At 36.9% G+C, this 18,064-nt stretch overlaps 1 protein-coding gene across 6 annotated transcripts in view; it reads left to right on the forward strand.

The window, feature by feature from the left end:
- Positions 1-1,292: 1,292 nt before the first annotated feature.
- Positions 1,293-18,064, forward strand: part of HLTF (helicase like transcription factor) — a 61,879-nt gene continuing 45,107 nt past the window's right edge. For 5 of the 6 annotated variants that reach the window (XR_005128101.2, XM_054700743.1, XM_037525823.2 and 2 more), the window contains exons 1-8: positions 1,299-1,523; positions 2,733-2,940; positions 7,900-8,066; positions 9,134-9,267; positions 9,811-9,908; positions 11,347-11,421; positions 11,576-11,767; positions 17,042-17,137. Coding sequence is in view for 5 of the 6 variants with exons in the window: in XM_054700743.1 (XP_054556718.1) it covers positions 1,504-1,523; positions 2,733-2,940; positions 7,900-8,066; positions 9,134-9,267; positions 9,811-9,908; positions 11,347-11,421; positions 11,576-11,767; positions 17,042-17,137 (990 nt within the window). In the remaining variant the exon portion in view is untranslated. Of the gene's footprint in view, positions 1,524-2,732; positions 2,941-7,899; positions 8,067-9,133; positions 9,268-9,810; positions 9,909-11,346; positions 11,422-11,575; positions 11,768-17,041; positions 17,138-18,064 lie in introns of all 6 variants that reach the window. The other variant, XM_037525821.2, reaches the window with a different exon arrangement.

Genomic DNA, 18,064 nt, shown 5'->3' on the forward strand with positions numbered 1-18,064 from the left:
TTTAAATCCAGGCAATTTCTGACATTTTCCAATAATTAATAGAATCTGGCACAACAAAAATTGAACAAAATTACCATTTACCTCAGAATAAAGAGTAAACAAATAATTTGAAATGCCACTGTCTTCATGTTCCTTCCGCTTAGAGAAATGAAGTGATACGTTGCTGCAGATTTGATTTCTCATTTCACTTCTGGTTCATGTTTAGAGACCATAAGTAAATGAAGTTATCTTGAAAAACTGTTTTATTGACCACCTCTCATACTCTGCTGATGGAAGCGTAAAATGGCGCACTCTGAAGGACAAAGGTCAATATTGATCACTTTCACAAGTACGTTTCCTTTTTGATCAAACAATTTTCTTAACCTGGATCACCACCAGCTTCTTACCCGGGTGGTTGCTGCATCAGGTCAAAGGCGAGCTGAATGGGCTCCCAAAGCACAGTGCCCGCCTTGCCAGCCCCTCGGCTGCAAACATTCACCGCCTAACCCACCCCAAATTGAATTCTGAGGCTCTTTAGATTCCGGAAAGCCCTCCATGTGTCTTCTAGAGTTCCTGAGAAAAACAAGTTTCTTCCTCCACTTCACCCGGGCAGCTACAGGCCTCAGAGACAGCAGACTTCCCCTGCCTCCCCCCAGCATCGCCAACAGTTGCCTTGTTAGGTGCCTGGAAGATGCGCACGGTTGCATCTTCCAGCTTTCCTTTTCCAAGACAGGAAAATTTTCCTTAATGGAAAAGAGAGTTGGAGGAGGACTCCATAAATCTGAATTCCACCTAAACTCTTGCAGACTCCCCAGTATTTCACGGACTCACTAATAAGGCTACTACCCTGCGTTCACCACAGGAATGAAGTGAAGTATCTCCAGGACTCGTAAATCGCAGTTTGTTTATTGGAAGACCCGATTTAGGGCATGGTAGACAAGGAGAAAATTACAAGTACTATCAGTTAAGGCCTGAAAAAATGGTTTGGCCTGAAAAAATGGCTTAGGACTTGAGGTGAAATGTGGAAAAGAGCGATGCCTCCCTCCGTTTGAGGCAGGGGAGTTACGGGGAAAAAATTTAAGAACAGGGGGACACCGCAGGCGTGGCAGCCCGCTCGTGGGGCCGCGTGGCTTTCCCGCGCGCCCACCTAGGGGGCGGGAAAGAACCCGGATGGAACCGCCCCTGCAGCCGCCCCCCCCCCAAGGTCTTTGAATCGCAGCGCGGGGCGGAGTTGCCCTCCCTTCCGTGTTGTGATTGGTTTGTCTCCTTAGACCTAGCTTCACGATTGGGCCTTCCTACTGTCAGTCGCAAAGCGTCACTGGTCTCGCAGATTGTTGCTCGAAGGAGACCGCGTCGACGTCTGACTGGACTCGCGGCGTCTTACCTTCCGGCGAGGCGCCTGTGCCCGGCGCTCCGAACCTGGCCTCCGCTCCCCTGTTGCAGGGGCTGGAAGAAGGCGTGTCGGCGCGTCTCGAGAACGATTTGGGAAGCCTAAGCGTTTGCCTCATCACCCCTCTCAGCGCCATGTCTTGGATGTTCAAGAGGTGAAGGTGGTGGAGGGGGTGGGGCGCAAGGGGTAACGGCCTGGCGACCTCCCCTGGCGAACCTGACCTTCCCCGCGTACACCTCACTCCCCAGTGCAATCAGTGCAGCTCGTATTCGTGCTGCTGGGGGCTCATTTGCCGCAGAAATAAGTGCAAAGTCTTGGCTGGGGAAGGGGAGCTCCTCAAGAGAGTGTCCTCCTGGGGCCTGGGGAAATCTCTGTCACGGTCGGGGGCGCCTGAGGCTCCCAAGCTTCACTCCTTAGCCTGGATCTCGACCTGTTTGTGTTTGGCTAGCAGAACGCCCCTTCGGTATTCGGCATTGTACTCGGATAAAGGACCGGTACACAGCCCTTCTCCCCTAGTAGCTCACAATTTGTGTGCATGTACAGATGTGCAAGTAGGTAATTTGCGAAGAAGCCAAAAGATGTGTGAGCGACTTTTAAGAACACAGGGGAAATAACGACTATCAGTTCTAAGGAGAGTGGGAATTTCTGGAAGCACCCCAAAGACTGTCCCTCACTGTTTATTGTATTGGTGTATACGCGGATTTCCTGAGAGTTACCCGCTAGACTTGAGGTTACCGGCTAGCCAGCCGGAGTGGGAGGCTGCAGGTCAGCTTTCCTTGTTGGCACGGCTTGAATAAGCTAGTAGGGCTTTTGTTCTGAGGGAATTAAAGACATGGATACTGGGCCTGTCATTTGCGAAGATACAAACTTTTTATGTATAATGACATCTCTATATTTATAAGCGTTTTAGCTCAATCTCTATTGAAAACTTGACTTACGGTTGCAGACGTCACTGTACATTTCAGTTTGTAAACACTCGGTGTGCAGTTTCATTTCTGATACCCGTGGGTGAAAGGCATTAATGAACAGGTAGGGTTCTTGGAAACTGCCACTCACTCCAATCCGATTTCAACCAGCGTAACTACTAATATATATTTATGGCAGTTTTCACATAGGATTTATTGGTTGAAATAAAGTGAGAGAAAAAAATTGGTCTATAAAGGTGGTATGGTATTTGAGAAATATTTCATTAAATACTGTTTTTTGTTTTTAATGGGAATACAGTGACATGCAACGTGTTTGAAATGTAAAATTTAGTGAATTAATGGAGCCATAAAAATTCAAGTGTATGTGTCCCATGATCCCATTTGTATATAAATGTTTGGTTTTTTTTTTCCTGTGCCCTCTTTTTTTTTTGAAATAGAGATCCTGTTTGGAAGTACTTGCAGACTGTCCAATATGGAGTCCATGGAAATTTTCCACGCCTCTCATATCCAACTTTCTTTCCCCGTTTTGAATTCCAAGATGTTATTCCTCCAGATGACTTCCTAACTAGTGATGAAGAGCTAGATTCAGTTTTATTTGGAACTTTGAGAGGTCACGTGGTTGGACTACGCTATTACACAGGAGTCGTGAGTGCAACATTAGATAAGAAGTTAAAATGAGATTTATTTTTTGTATTAGCCTAGAAAATAAGAATTAGGTGCTGCATGAATTTAATATTTATTTTACTGAAAGTAATTGATATATATGAAGGCAAAAGATAGCAACCACCTGAATTACTTTAATATACCTTTATGTTTATATCCTACTTAAAACATTAAAAGCATTTTTTTCTGGCTTAGTCTCATTTGATTGCCACAGTGACTGCAGTAAATAGGATGCCTATTATCCCTTTCTGTAATTGAAGAACTGAAATTTGGGAAGGTTAAGTGATTTGTCCAGACCAGCTATTTGTTCATTTGCAAAGTGACTTAAATTCATTGCTTTTTCCTCTTTTGTCCTTCAGCACATTTCTACACTTCAGTAATTTTCGTTAGGGAGATCAGCTCCTACTAGATATGGGAATTTTTTTTTTTTTTTTTGGTTCCTCTTTTTCTCTCTGTCATGAAACTGTCTCCCAACTTTTCTTCCTCTTTCTATATCCTCACTGTGTATGGGAGAGAAAAAATAATGACTCTCTGCTCAGTTCTTTTTATTATCGTTGCCTAGTTTGTTTCTGTGTTACCTGAGTGATGTACTTCTAGTTTGGTGTCTTAAAATTGTGGAAAGGGCCTCCCCTGTGGCGCAGCAGTTGAGCGCTGGGTTGCGAAGCTACCCGCAGCCTTTGCAGCGCTGGTTGGATCCCTGGCCACTGGGTGAGGGTCCCACATGGTGCGCAGACCTCTCCTGCTGCCCGCTGCTCCCCTCAGCAGTGTACTTTGTCAGTCTGCCTGCTCTGCTCTCCCCTCTGGCTATGGTGAATTCTCTAACCCTCCTGTGCTTTTGACTGTACCCAGTGCTTGTATAAATAAATAAATAAATAAATCTTTTTAAAAAATAAAATTGTGAAAAACTTGAAATGTGCATGAGTTAGAATAATACAATAAATGCTTGTATAGCAAAAATCCAGATTCCGAATTTCAGGCTTTTGCACTTTGCTTCATCACTTTTTCTTTTGTCTTTTTGTACCAAAAATTCCAGCTATCACTTAATATCCATAAAATTTAGGATGTATACTCCCCAAAATTCAGACATTTTTCTTAAATATTTTCATGCTTAAAATTAATAATCCCCTACTAATGTATAGTTTTTTCAATTATTTAAAAATGTCCTTTTAAAGTTAACTTTTTAAAAATCATGATCAAGACAAAGTTTTTATATTACCTTTGGGGATATATATTGTAAATACTTCTCTTTGTCTTTGTTTCTGGTTATTGATTTGGTGCAGAAACTACATTTGTTTTTCTGAAGAAAGTTCTGGACTTGTTAGTTCTTCCACATTTTTGTTAAGTTGAAGCTTCTCAAATCACTTTGTGGTTGTCTGAAGTGTGTTTTGTAAGAGAGTGGGAAAAAGTCCATGATGTGGAATTATATAACCTTTCATTTTCTCCATGTTTTCTTTATATTGGAACCTTTGAGATCATTCTGTGATTGTTTGAAATGTGTTTTTCTTAGAAAGGAACAGTTTCTTGAGTTTTTGTGTTTGTAATTGTGTTTATAATAGAAGGGCAGTTTGGCTGATTAGAGAGTCCTTGACACATATTGTCTCTCCATGATATCTACGCTGTTGCGTAAAATAAAATGTTGCTGGTGAGAATTCTGATGCAAATATGTTGTGATGCCAGTATCACTCCCATACTAAATGAATTGGAAATTTTTTTTTTTTTTTGCCTGCATAGCCAACAGATAATTTTTCTTATCTTGAATGTTCAGTAGAGTATGTCTAAGTTTCATTAGGGTATGACTGTTGTATAAATTCATTTTCTTACATTTCACAAAATTTAATTATAGTTTCAAATGTTTGCTTTTCTCCAAAGCATGCTTTTCTTCTTCAGGGACTCTTCATTTATTAGATCTCCTCTGTGTATGTATATGCCATATGTATGTATTATTTCCCTGAAATCCTTTTTAATGATATTTTTTCACTTTTCAGGGTTTCATTTATTTCCTTGCCATGCTTTTGTGTTCTTTCTACTTAAATCTTTAATTCTAAAACGGATATACTGGGCCTCCCCGGTGGTGCAGTGGTTGAGCGCTGGGTTGCCAGGCTGTGCCCGCAGCCTCTGCAGTGCCGGTTTGATCTCCGGCTGCTCCCCGGCCACTGGAGGAGGGTCCCACATGGCGCGCAGACCTCTCCTGCCGCCCGCTGATCCCCTCAGCAGTGTACTTTGGCCCTTCTGCCTGCTCTGCTCCCTGCTCTGACTCTGGTAAATTCTCTCACCCTCCCACGCTTCTGACTGTTCCCAGTGCGTGTATAAATGAATAAATAAATCTTTAAAAAAAAAAAAAACTGAGGTTTCAAGGAAAAAATAAGTATATCCATTTTATTTTATTTTAAGTTTTATTTATTTATACAGAAGCACGGGAGGGTGAGAGAATTCGCCAGAGCGGGGAGCAGAACAGGCAGACTGACGAAGTACACTGCTGAGGGGAGCAGCGGGTACGCAGGAGAGGTCTGTGTGCCATGTGGGATCCTCACCGGTGGCCGGGGATGGAACCGGCACTGCAGAGGCTGCAGGCAGCTTCGCAGCTCAGCACTCAACCGCTGCGCCACTGGGGAGGCCCTCTTTTTTTTTTTTAAAGATTGATTTATTTTATACAAGAACTGGGATATGGGATACAGGCCAGAAATGCAGGAGGGTGTAAGGATTCACCAGAGACAGAGTGGGGAGCAGAACAGGCAGATGGACCGAAAACACTGCTGAGGGGGCAGTGGGCGAGATAGGAGAGGTCTGCCACACTATGCAGGTATCTGGCTGACCAGGAATTGAACCTGCGCCACAGAGGCTGTGGACAGCTTCACAGCACTGCGCTCAACCCCCTCCTGTGCCAACCAGGAGGCCCTGAAACCTCAATTCTTATATCAGTGTGTTATAGGCTCTCTCATATCTATTTCTTAGCTTTCCTTTTTCTAATTTGTGCTTTTAAAAACTTAAAATGTTTTCTAAATTATTTTAAGCCTTTTTAAAATAATAGATTATGGTTGTTACTAATCCTAGAACGGTAACCATTTGTTGATTTTAGAATAATTTCTATGCTACTGGTAAGGTAATAAAAATATGGTGGGCTAATTAAAAGTAATCATCACTTAATATTTTTATTTTTCAAAATGAGTACTCATTTATTTTAAATGCTAAAAAAAAAGTATTAATTCTCTCTAAACGCTGCCATACAGAATAATAACTTACTTATTTGATCATCTACCACACTTTGTACTTTCTTCCTTTGTGTGAACTGTAGTTTCTTTGCATGTCTCATTTTTTTGTTAAAAAGTGAACATTTTTAAATAATGAAGCAGCTCTAGAAATTAAATTCTCCCACCTCATCAGGATTGTTTGTTATTGCTGATTTTGGTAATGTTTTCTAAGTAACTTCTCTGAATTAACTGTGTAAAACATTTTTTTTTTTTTCCTATGTGTAGCCACTGATGTCTGCTTGGTTAGCTTAGTAGGTCAGCTAATGATTGTATTGGAGCCAATAAATCTCCTCTGTCTTTACCCAGCATTGTATATGAGCACTCAGCCAGCAGTTGACAGCTCTCTTAGCTTTCACTTTCTGCTTACTCAGAATCTCACATTCAGCCATAAATGATAGTTTAGGGCCTTCTCAGGTCTTTCCCTGAGCACAGGCACTTTTCTTTGCATGCATCCAGCCCTATTCTTCCATATTCTTCCATATGACCTAGATTTCTAGAAATACATTGGAGCTTGGAAAACACATATGAACATCTTAATTCCTCTTATTCCATCTTAAATCTTTTGATTATTTGTTTGCCCCAATCATTACCCATTACCTGTAAAATTATTTTTGACACCTACCCACCCACCCAAGGGAGAAGACTTTTTGTACTGGGTGAGCTCAGAGGCCAGATAGATGCAAACTTGCAGGTGGGCTGTCCCTGTGATAGGAACTATGATAACAGACCAAATGATGACAGTTCTTTGGGACTGAATGTTTAAAAGATTCTGCTCCATCAAGCTCTCTGAAAGCCAGTGATGGAACTAGGTTATTAATTCACCTGTTTTTTCTTGAATTAATACTTCCTGGTTTCTGAAATCCATTGTTTGCAGAGTACTGAAAAAGTTGAACAACTTTCATTAGTTTTTTCATGGCTTTTATGGAGGAGAGAATTTTTGGAAGTCCTTACTCTTGTATTTGCAATTCATTCTCAGATAGTTTTTAATCAAATGTAATCAGAGAGTGGCATGAGTTGAACGCTCGATGTATATTTTTTATTCCAGTTCTATCCTATTTATAATTAATACCATTATCCACTTTAAGAGTCTGGAGAATTCAGGTTTAGGAACTAGCCTGCCTAAATTCATATTGTACCTCTATTATTTACTACTTTGTGACCTTGGGCAAGTTAGTTTCTCAACTCTTCTATGCTTAAGTGTTTTCATATATAAAATGGACATAATGAACTTACATGCCTACTGCTACCAGTCAATTTATGTAATGCTTAGATCCTTGAATATCATTTTAGTCAGTGTCATTTGATTATAGTATCAGTGAGAAATAATCCCTGATTGAACTAACAGACTTTTTCATGGATCTGCTTTCATTTTATGTCATTTTACTTAAAATCAGTTTCCAAGAACATACTAACATCCAGAAGGACTTTGTATACTTACGACAATGTGCATAATAAGCTCTTAATTAAGATTACCTATTTTCAGAAATTGTGATGCTGAAAACTTTAGATAGTTTGAATCTGATAACTAAAAAAGAATTCTGAAATATATTCTTTAATATTTCTATACAAATGAGTCCAAGAAAATCTTTTAATCAGTAAGAATTTAAAAATAAATGGAAATTCTAGATAAAGTATAATGAATAAAGCTATTGTGTGTTTATTATTTATAATATTGTTTCATTATTTTTATTAGGTTAATAATAATGAAATGGTTGCGTTGCAACGAGAGCCCAGTAACCCCTATGATAAGAATGCGATTAAAGTTAACAATGTGAATGGAAATCAGGTTGGCCATTTAAAGAAAGATCTCGCAGCTGCTTTGGCCTATATCATGGACAACAAATTGGCACAAATTGAAGGGTAATGTATTTTTCGAGTTTGATTTTAAAGATTGTGAATTATGGTGCTCTTTGAATTTGTTAGTCTATATAGTTACCCAGGCAGTTTTTTTTGCCATACCTTTAGTTAGGTGTTCAGTGAATGTTTTAATTCTCATCTGCCTTTGCTACTCTAGCTGTCAAACAACTATTCTCCCATTTTTGTATTGAATTATTGCCATGTAGATAGTAGATTTTGTTTCATATTGGGAACGCCACACTATCCAAGCCTTTTCATGCACATTATCTAGTAGTTTGGAAGTGTTTAAATCAGAAGTGGTAATCTGATAGCCTGTGATCAGGTGTAGGTGAGTTTCACTTTGGCTGCACAGTGTTTTAGAATTTTTTCACTTATTTCCAGTATCTGAATATTCTATATTTTACACACATCAATTTCTCCCCTAATTGTAAAAATTAATGAAAATTTGTCTTGACAAGTAAAGATCTGGTGATGCTGGGCATTTATGCCCTCGTGGTAGTACTGTATTACCTTCTATTGCTTCAGTTGTCACATACACTGCCAGTCTACTACCTCTTCTGTTTTCTTTTCGCTTCAGGAATTTATGTTTGTGATCTTGATTTAAGTATGGAATATTTAGGATATGAAAGCACCATTTGGAAGATAAATGCTCAGCATTTTATTCTCATTTTATCTTATTTTTTAGTTCATCAAGGGTTTCGAGTTTTAAGAATAAACTTTTAGTAAATCCTGGATCAGAAATAGTTCTTGCTAATCATTTCTCTTTCTCCCAGAATTTATTGCTACTCTCACTGGTTCTTATTAGTGAAGTTCTGCCATCTTTAAATCTACAGTCTTATTTTACCTATCTTAGTCTTGGTTGTAACATATATTTAGGCACTGCTTTCTGTTTTCTCCAGTCTTCTGATTATTGTTGATATTATTCCCTCTCCTTTTTCTTTCTAGTCTGCCCAAATGTTCCTGTTTTATTTCCATGCAAAATTTGAATGTGACACAGTTAGATACTTAAATGGAGTAAAAAGTAACCCTTCTAATTTTCCCATTTTTCCCCCCCTTCTTAAATACAATAGGGTAGTTCCTTTTGGCGCAAACAATGCTTTTACCATGCCTCTGCATATGACTTTTTGGGGGAAAGAAGAAAATAGGAAAGCAGTTTTAGATCAGTTGAAGAAACATGGATTTAAATTGGGTCCTGCACCAAAAAGTAAGTTTAGGGTTTAACTTACTATTATTTTGATATTGGAAGATGCAGGAATTGTAAAACCTTTATTCTTTGAAGTAATACTTCGAGTTTGGTTGCCTAAACTAATTTGTGCTTGAAGACTCCAAATTACAACTTTTTAAAAGAGCCTTTTTAAGGAAAACTCTATTTTTTTTCCTCTTTATTTTGGAATAGCTTATAGATTAATAAGATATTTGTGATTATGGGTTTGTGCATACAACACATATATAAGAAGACTCTGAATTTCTTTCCTTTCCCCCCAGTGATGATGATTAGAAATTTCCTGATTTTAAACATTCACTTTGATGTGTTATAAGCGAAAAAAAATTCTCCCAAAAGAGAGTAAAAAAATATTACTGGTTTGGCATGAGTTTGTTCAAATAATGTAGAATTATTTTAATGTACTTTTTCAGTGACCTAGGATTAAGGTAATTTTTAATGTACCTTATACACATTTTTAAAAAACTACTTTGTAAAAGGTAGTTTTTGTTCATTTGATGATTTTGTTCAATTTGTAATATATAGCTTTAGGATTCAGTTTGGAAAGTAGTTGGTGCTCTGGAAGAGCTGGACCAAGCTACAGCGTGCCAGTTCATGCTGCAGTACAGATGACAGCTGAACAGGTACACTTCTCCTTTATTTGAGCTGCAAAGTGAATTTTAAATGTAGAATATTGGTGCTTAAAGAATAAAGTAATTATGTGTGAGCTGGTATTAGTGATCTTAAAATAAATTAAGTAATGAAACATGTAGACTAAATAGGATGTATATTGCAAACACTTTTGTAAGATGGAAGCATTGATGAAGACTATATCCATGTAGTGCACATCCATGAGGATGTTAAAAGATACATGATTATGTATGGAATGTTTTAGTATGTTATCAGGTTACTTGAATATTTTAAATGTCCAACTATTGTTAAAAAAATTGAAGCTTGAAACTTACTGTTTAGTAAAGTAAATGCAGAGCTAAAAACTTTTGCACTACTTTTAATCTGGGATACTGCTGTGCTGAGTTAGTTTGGAAAAGGGGGGTATTAATGAAGAGTCTCTACATCTTTGTTTTAGTTCTTTAATTCTAATCATTGTTGTTGTATTTTCCAGCTTATTGTCAGAAGAACTTGAGCTTATAGTATGGTAGGCAAAGCCCAGGTTATATCTCCTAATGTTTTTTGATCTGGCCTGATCTCTTCTGGGCTACTGCTATGTATTCATATGCTAACTTAACAAAATAATTATAACATGAATGTGTTGCTTTTATGGGACATAAAATTATAACATGTTGTTATAATTGGACTAGATCATTTGGAAAAATGAAATTAGTATGATACTGAAATCATTCTAATAATTTCTGTCACAGAGATGTTCTTTACTGCAGTAATAGTATGATCTATGGAAATAGTTTGAATATAACTAATAGAATCACAGAATTTTTTTATTCATTGTTTTTAGATTTATTCATTTATGCATACAAGAACTGGGGTACAGGCCAAAGGTGTGGGGGGTAAGAGGATTCACCAGAGACAGAGAGGGGAGTAGAATAGGCAGATGTACTGAAATACACTGCAAGGGAGCAGCGTGAATTAGGAGAGGTATGCTGCGCCATGTGTGTAGCTCGCTGGCTGGGGATCAAACTCGTGCTGCAATGGCTGCGGTTAGCTTCATAGGTTGCATCTTAACCTACCTTGTGCCACTGGAGAGGCCTAAAATCACAGAATTTTAATGGCAGATGGTGCTTTAAGTATAGTCTAAATTGAGTTTATCTCTTTTATTTTACAGGAATAAGGTAGAGAGTCTTATGATTAAATGTCCATCCCAAGCTTACATATAGGTTTATGACTGAATCCTAGGACTTAACAACTCTCCATTCTCTATTCTTTCTACTCTAACATAGCTAGACTTAAAACACTCATTTACCTTAAATGAGCAGTGTAGTATCTCAAAGAATTTATGTACCTTTTTGTGTCTGACATTTGGTTAATAAAATTATTTAAAATCTCTGAGTTAAGTGTAATTATTATTTTAATTGGTTTGTTTTGTGTTTCCTGTGCTGTTTGTTGTAGCTTAAGACAGAATTTGACAAGTTGTTTGAAGATTTAAAAGAAGATGACAAAACTCATGAAATGGAACCAGCTGAGGTACTAAGTCAAATTTTCTATTTAAAACTACTTTAATTTTAAAATGTTGTTAATCTTTACATTATTTAATCACAAAAAACTTTTTCATGTTATTTGAATGTTGAAAAAGAGCTTATAGTTATTTCTTTTTTTATGACATTTCTTTTACTTATAGGCTATTGAAACACCATTGCTTCCACATCAAAAACAAGCTCTAGCTTGGATGGTTTCACGGGAAAACAGTAAAGAACTTCCACCATTTTGGGAACAGCGAAATGACTTATACTATAACACAATAACAAATTTTTCTGAAAAGGATCGACCAGAAAATGTCCATGGAGGCATTCTTGCTGATGATATGGGTTTGGTAATTATTTTTTCTTGAGTTTAATATTTTATTTTGTGATTATGATTTTATAGGAAGTAATTTTGAAGTAGATAGAGATAGGGGATATGTTGGTACCAGGTTGGGACTAGTTTGTTTTATTTTTAACACTTGATCTTAGCCTTAAAGGCTGAGAAGCGATTTTTTTTTTTTCAAGCTTGGTTAAGGTACAATGAAAAGAATTAGTGGTTGATAGAACAAAGTGTTTCTCAGTTCTCTTTTGTAATTCAGGGTAGCTTATCTTTCATGGTCTTTCTTAAAGGGAAGACAGTAATGTTACCTGAAGTTTTATTAGAAATATTATGATAGGCAGCATATTAAATACATTTTTAGGGTTTCTTGCAATAGCAGTTTTATACTTTTGATCTCAGTAGCCCTTTACACTCTTAAAAATTATTGAGGATTCTTTAGTTTTTTTTGGTTATACCTGATTATACAATGTTTTTAGTACTAGACATTAAAACAAAAATAATTAGTAATTTAAAAATAATTAGCACCTTACTTTTTAATATACATAGCATATATTTAAAATTTGAGGTGTGATTGATACACAGCATTATATTAGTTGAGTTGTATGACCTAATTATTTGATTTTTTGTTTATATTGCAAAATGTTCACCATAGTAAGTCTGGTAACATCTATCCCCATGTATGGTTACCAAAAAACCTTTCTTGTGGTAAGCATTTCTAAAATTTACTTTTTAAGCAACTTTCAGATAAATAATATGGTATTATTGGTAGTCATAATGTTGTATCTTACATCACCAGTGGCTTATTTTATAACTGGATGTGTGAACCTTAATTCATTTAGCCCACTACCTACCCCCTGTCTCTGGCCACCACCAACCTGTATATCTATGAGCTTGTTTTTTTGTTGTTTTTTTAGATACCACATATAAGTGAGATTGCATAGATTTGTCTTTCTCTGTCTGACTTATTTAACTGAGCATAATACCCTGAAGGTCCTTCCATGTTGTCATGAATGGCAAAAAATCATTCTTTTTTTTGTGACAGAATAATATTCCATTATATGGGTATAACACAGCTTTTTTTTAAAGATTTATTATTTTTTATTTATTTATACAAGCACTGGGTACAGTCAGAAGCACGGGAGGGTGAGAAATTTACCAGAGCGGGGAGCAGAGCAGGCAGAAGGACCGAAGCACACTGCTGAGGGGAGCAGCGGGTGGCAGGAGAGGTCTGCGCGCCATGTGGGACCCTCCTCCGGTGGCCGGGGAGCAGCCGGGGATCGAATTGGCGCTGCAGAGGCTGCGGGCAGCTTCGCAACCCAGCGCTCAACTGCGCCACCGGGGAGGCCCTATAACACAGCTTCTTTATCCTTTCATCCATTGAGACAGATAGGTTGTTTTCCTATCTGGGATATTGGCATGCTACAGTGAACATGGGAGTTCATGTATCTTTTCAAATTAACTTCTTTGTTTTCTTTGAAATTGGAATTACTGCATTATATGTAGTTGTAATTTTTATTTTGGGGGGAACATTCCTTCTACTTCCCATAGTGATTGCACCAATATACATTCCCACTAAGAGTGCACAGTTTCCCTTTTTTCTACATAGTTGCCAACACATTTCTTTTTGATAAGTCATTCTAACTAGTATGAAGTAATATTTTCATATTGTGGTTTGATTTACATTTCGCTTATTAGTGATGGTAAACATCTTTTCAAATATCTTGTTAACCAACTGGATGTCTTTGGAAAATGTTTATTCACATTTACGCATTTTTATTTTTAAAGATTTATTTATTTATACAAGCACTGGGTACAGTCAGAAGCGTGGGAGGGTGAGAGAATTAACCAGAGCCAGAGAGGGGAACAGAACAGGCAAAGTGATGAAACACACTGCTGAGGGGAGCAGCTGGGCTCGGCAGGAGAGGTCTGCGCGCCGTGTGGGACTCTCGCCCGGCAGCCGAAGTTCGAACCTGCACTGCAGAGACTGTGGGCAGCTTCACAGCCCAGTGCTCAACCGCTGCACCACCAGGGGAGGCCCACATTTATACATTTTAAAAACAAATACTTTGCTATTGAGTATGAATTCCTTATATATTTTGGATAGTAACTCCTTATTGGTTATATGACTTGCAAATATTTCTCCTATTAGTAGGTTACCATTTTATTTTGTTGATGATACTTCCTTTGCTCTGCAGAAGCTTTTTTTAGTTTGATGTAGTACCAGTTGTTTATATTTGCTTTTGTTACCTTTGCTTTTGGAGTCAGAGCCAAGAAAATCATTACCAGGAGAAATGTCAAGGAGCTAACCACACCTATGTTTTCTTCTCTGTTTTATGGGTTTAGGTCTTTTATTCAAGTTTTTAAATCCATTTGGAGGTAATTTTTGTGTTGTGTGAGATAGTTAAATTTCATACTTCTGCATGTGGCTGCCCCAGTATAACATACTTTTAAATGAAAAGTAATCTAAAACCAAACACTTTTGATGAGAAGATGGGATTGTTTTACAGTTTTGCACATTCTTTTAATTCTTGATTCTCATATTTAATTTTTTATTCTGTCTGTTGTGATAGGTAGTGTGTTAATTGAATTATATAAAGGAAACTAGTTCTCACACAAAATACGTAGTTGGAAAGGGAGTATTTTAATAGCCTTTTTATGTACTTGTAAAAGGTGCAGCAGGTTGAGCACAGCGCTGTGAAGCTGTCCGCAGCCTCTGCAGAGTGGGCTCAATTCCTGGCTGGCCAGGGAGATTCCCAAATAGTGCAGCAGACCTCTACTGTTGCGCCGGCTGCTCCCCTCAGCTGTGCTTTTGGTCTGTCTGCCTGTTCTGCCCCCCACTCTGTCTCTGGTGATCCTCATACCCTCTCACGCTTCTGGCCTGTACCCCAGCTGTTGTATAAATAAAAAATATAAATCTTAAAATAAATGATTAAAGTTATAATGTGAAACTTAAAATCATGTATGTTAGCATTTTATACCCTTCCATTAGAATTCTTTGGTATACTTGGCTCATTAAGTGGATACTTTACCCATGCATGATTGTAAAACGTCTGATGTTACTCATTTGGAAAATACTGCTTCATTTAATTATGCAGACTCAAATTTTGATGCATTTCAGTATACCATATCAATAATTTATCATTGATATTACCATTGAACTTATGGAAAAGCAGTAATAGTTGGGAAGTGCTCAGCTTACAGTGTTGGATACAAGTTTTCTGACATTGTAATTTTCACCTAAAGCTCATATTTTATCATTATATCAAATGCTGTTAGCATTTGATGATAACTACAGTTTGTTTGCTTTTCAAGAAAATGTTAATCATGAATAACCAATTATCATTATTTCAAGTAGAAGTGTGATGCCAGAAAAATTGTAGATGCTTGATGATATATAGCAGTTAATTGAGCTTGCAATTCAGTCTCACAAGGACTTTTTCAGGATGGCTTTCATGGTTTGGTGTGCGACTAAAGTATTTTATATGTACTTCCCATTTGTTATACAGAACACTAAAAAAAGGGATGTATACTACTTCATCAAGGATATTCGTTTTAAAAAATATTTTTATTTTTTGCATTATTGTTCATTTTTATGCAATACTTGATTTCTCCTCTCAGGTGTAGTCCCCATATTTTTCCCACCACAGTACCTGTGAACCATCACCATAGTCCATTGAGCTCTTCTCTCCCATTTTGACTCTTTGCGCATTCGTTTTTAAAAATATTTTTATTTTCTTGCATTGTTTTCATTTTTATACAATACTTGATTTCTCCTCTCAGGTGTAGTCCCCATATTTTTCCCACCACGGCACCTGTGAACCATCACCGTAGTCCATTGAGCTCTTCTCGCCCCTGTTTTGACTCTTAGCTCTCCTCCTCCCCCTCTGTATGTCTCAGATACATGGACCCTTCATTCACTTTCCTTATAATCTTCCTATAGAGAAACCATCTGATATTTTTCTTTTTCCTTCTGACTTAGTTCACTGAACATAATCTGTTCTACCTACATCCATGTTGCTGCAGATGGCATGAATTTATTCTTTTTTGATCACTGAGTAGTATTTCATTGTGTAGATAGCGCATATTGATCCATTCTTCTGTTTTGGGGCATTTGGGTTGTTTTTATATCTTAGCTATTATATATAGTGCTGAAATAAACATAGGAGTGCAGTATTACTTATAATCAGGGAAGTGCAAATCAAAACCACAATGAGATACAGCCTCACAATGGTGAATGGCCCATTTAAAAAAAAACTGGCAATAACAATTGCTGGTGAGGATGTGGAGAAAAAGGAACCCTCATCCTGCTGGTGGGAATGCAAACTGGTCCAACCACTATGGAAAGCTGTGTGGAGGTTCCTCAAAATACTAGAATCGAATCTACCATATGCCCAGTGATTCTACTTGTGGGAATCTGCCCAGAAGACACAAAAAAACACTAATTTGAAAGTAAACCTGTATCAAGAACATTCTTTAAAGAACATTCTTAAAGTGAAACTGGCTTTGAAAAAAATTTTTTCTATGAGTAGTATTAAGAGTAGGTAAGAATATGACATCCCAGTAGTGCCATCTGCTTTGTTTCATGCTGAGGCACCACCAATTTTACCTGTCAGGGCTTTTTGTGGTTTTACTACAGATAGCAAGCAACATGACTTAAATCTTAATAGTATTATGAAAATAATTTTGGCTGCACATATGGTTTAAGGATCCTGGAGATCCCCTACCATCTGTGGTTACACTTTAAAATTGCTGAAGATTTATTTCTGTAGTGCTAATTAATGGAAAATAGTGAAAACTTACATCTTTCCAATTGAGAAAAACACAGGAAATATGTCCTTTATGTTTTATTGGTAAGTTAAATTATAGTGTTTAAGCATTGGTGTTTTCCTTAAATAAGCTTAATAAAATGATTAGCTCATATATCTACTAGAATACTAACTTAAAATTAGCAAGCCAATGGTTACATTATCATGGTAAAGTTATTAGTTTAGGGTTACATGTAAAATCTTAGAATAATTCATTAAAATAAACTTAACTAAAATGAAGATGGTTATTATAGCATTTTAGTAGAGTAATAATTTCTAGCAGTGCAATACAGGAAAGCTTTTTCTACCTGAATCAGTGAAATACTGTTTGTTTATTTATTTGTTTACTTTTGTGCCCTTGAGTGCCATTTGATATTTTATTACGTGATTTTAAAATATTTGATTACTTTGTTTTGGAATGTTCTCTAGTCAACTAGTTAAAAAAACTCACCATTTATGTTTTCTAAAACATTTTAAAGGGCAAAACTCTTACAGCTATTGCAGTAATTCTTACAAACTTTCATGATGACAAGCCTCTTCCTGTTGAAAGAATTAAAAAGAATCAACCAAAGAAGGTAAAGTGTTAATAAGTGTATTTTCTCTGAAGTCTCTGGTTTATTTTAAAGTCTTTCTGTCATTAAAAAGTTACTGCCAAAAATTTGATGATAGTATTTATAGAGATGTGTCTCTCATGTTTCTTTTACCACATTCTTGAGGGCAGTTTGGTAATGCTTCTTAGAAGCCTTGAAGTTTTAAAATGTGACTCAGTAATGCCATTTCAAAGAAGCTGTGTATAGAAGTTACCAGAAATGCTTTTTTTCCCTAAAGATATAAGTCTAAAATGTTTTCCCTCAGAGTTATTGTAAAGGTAGGAAGTTTGAAGCATCTCATAAGCTAACAGTTACAATATGATATAGCTATGAAATTTAACATGCAACTAGAAAATCCTGTTTCTGAAGAATACATTCAAATTGATTGTTTTTAAAAAGAAGGCCAAGTACAAGTTTTGATGTTGTGTTTATAACTGTAGTTACGCTCTGTGCCAGAATGTTTATAGTAGTAATTATGTCTTAGTGATAAGAATATGGGTGACTTTTGTTGATACCTAATCCATATTAAATGTACATATATACATATAATATTTAGCTTCTAAGAATTTAAGTCATTTAGTAGGGAAAATAATTATTACTAGAATTGAAAAATTCTTTTCATTCTCAGCTAAAAATCCATAGAACTTATTTGTAGGAAAAAACTAAGTGGAAGGTGTGTACAAAGTATCTTTTTTGGACTCTACTGCTATTGTAGATTTTTAGTTTTCAGAGAGGCTGCATATCAATTTTCTGCCACTGCTTACTGAGAATGCAAAGGAGAAAAGAATGCAACTCCTTTTATTGGGAATTTAACTATTAGAATCTGAGATTCAGTTCACTACCCTAAATAGTCCAGTGCTTTACACCCTGTTCTAATGGAGCTAGTACTACTTATAGCTTCAGTGTCAATTA

Source organism: Talpa occidentalis, unplaced genomic scaffold (genome assembly GCF_014898055.3).
Source record: "Talpa occidentalis isolate TD23 unplaced genomic scaffold, MPIMG_talOcc4v2.1 talOcc4.4, whole genome shotgun sequence".
NCBI lineage: Eukaryota > Metazoa > Chordata > Mammalia > Eulipotyphla > Talpidae > Talpa > Talpa occidentalis.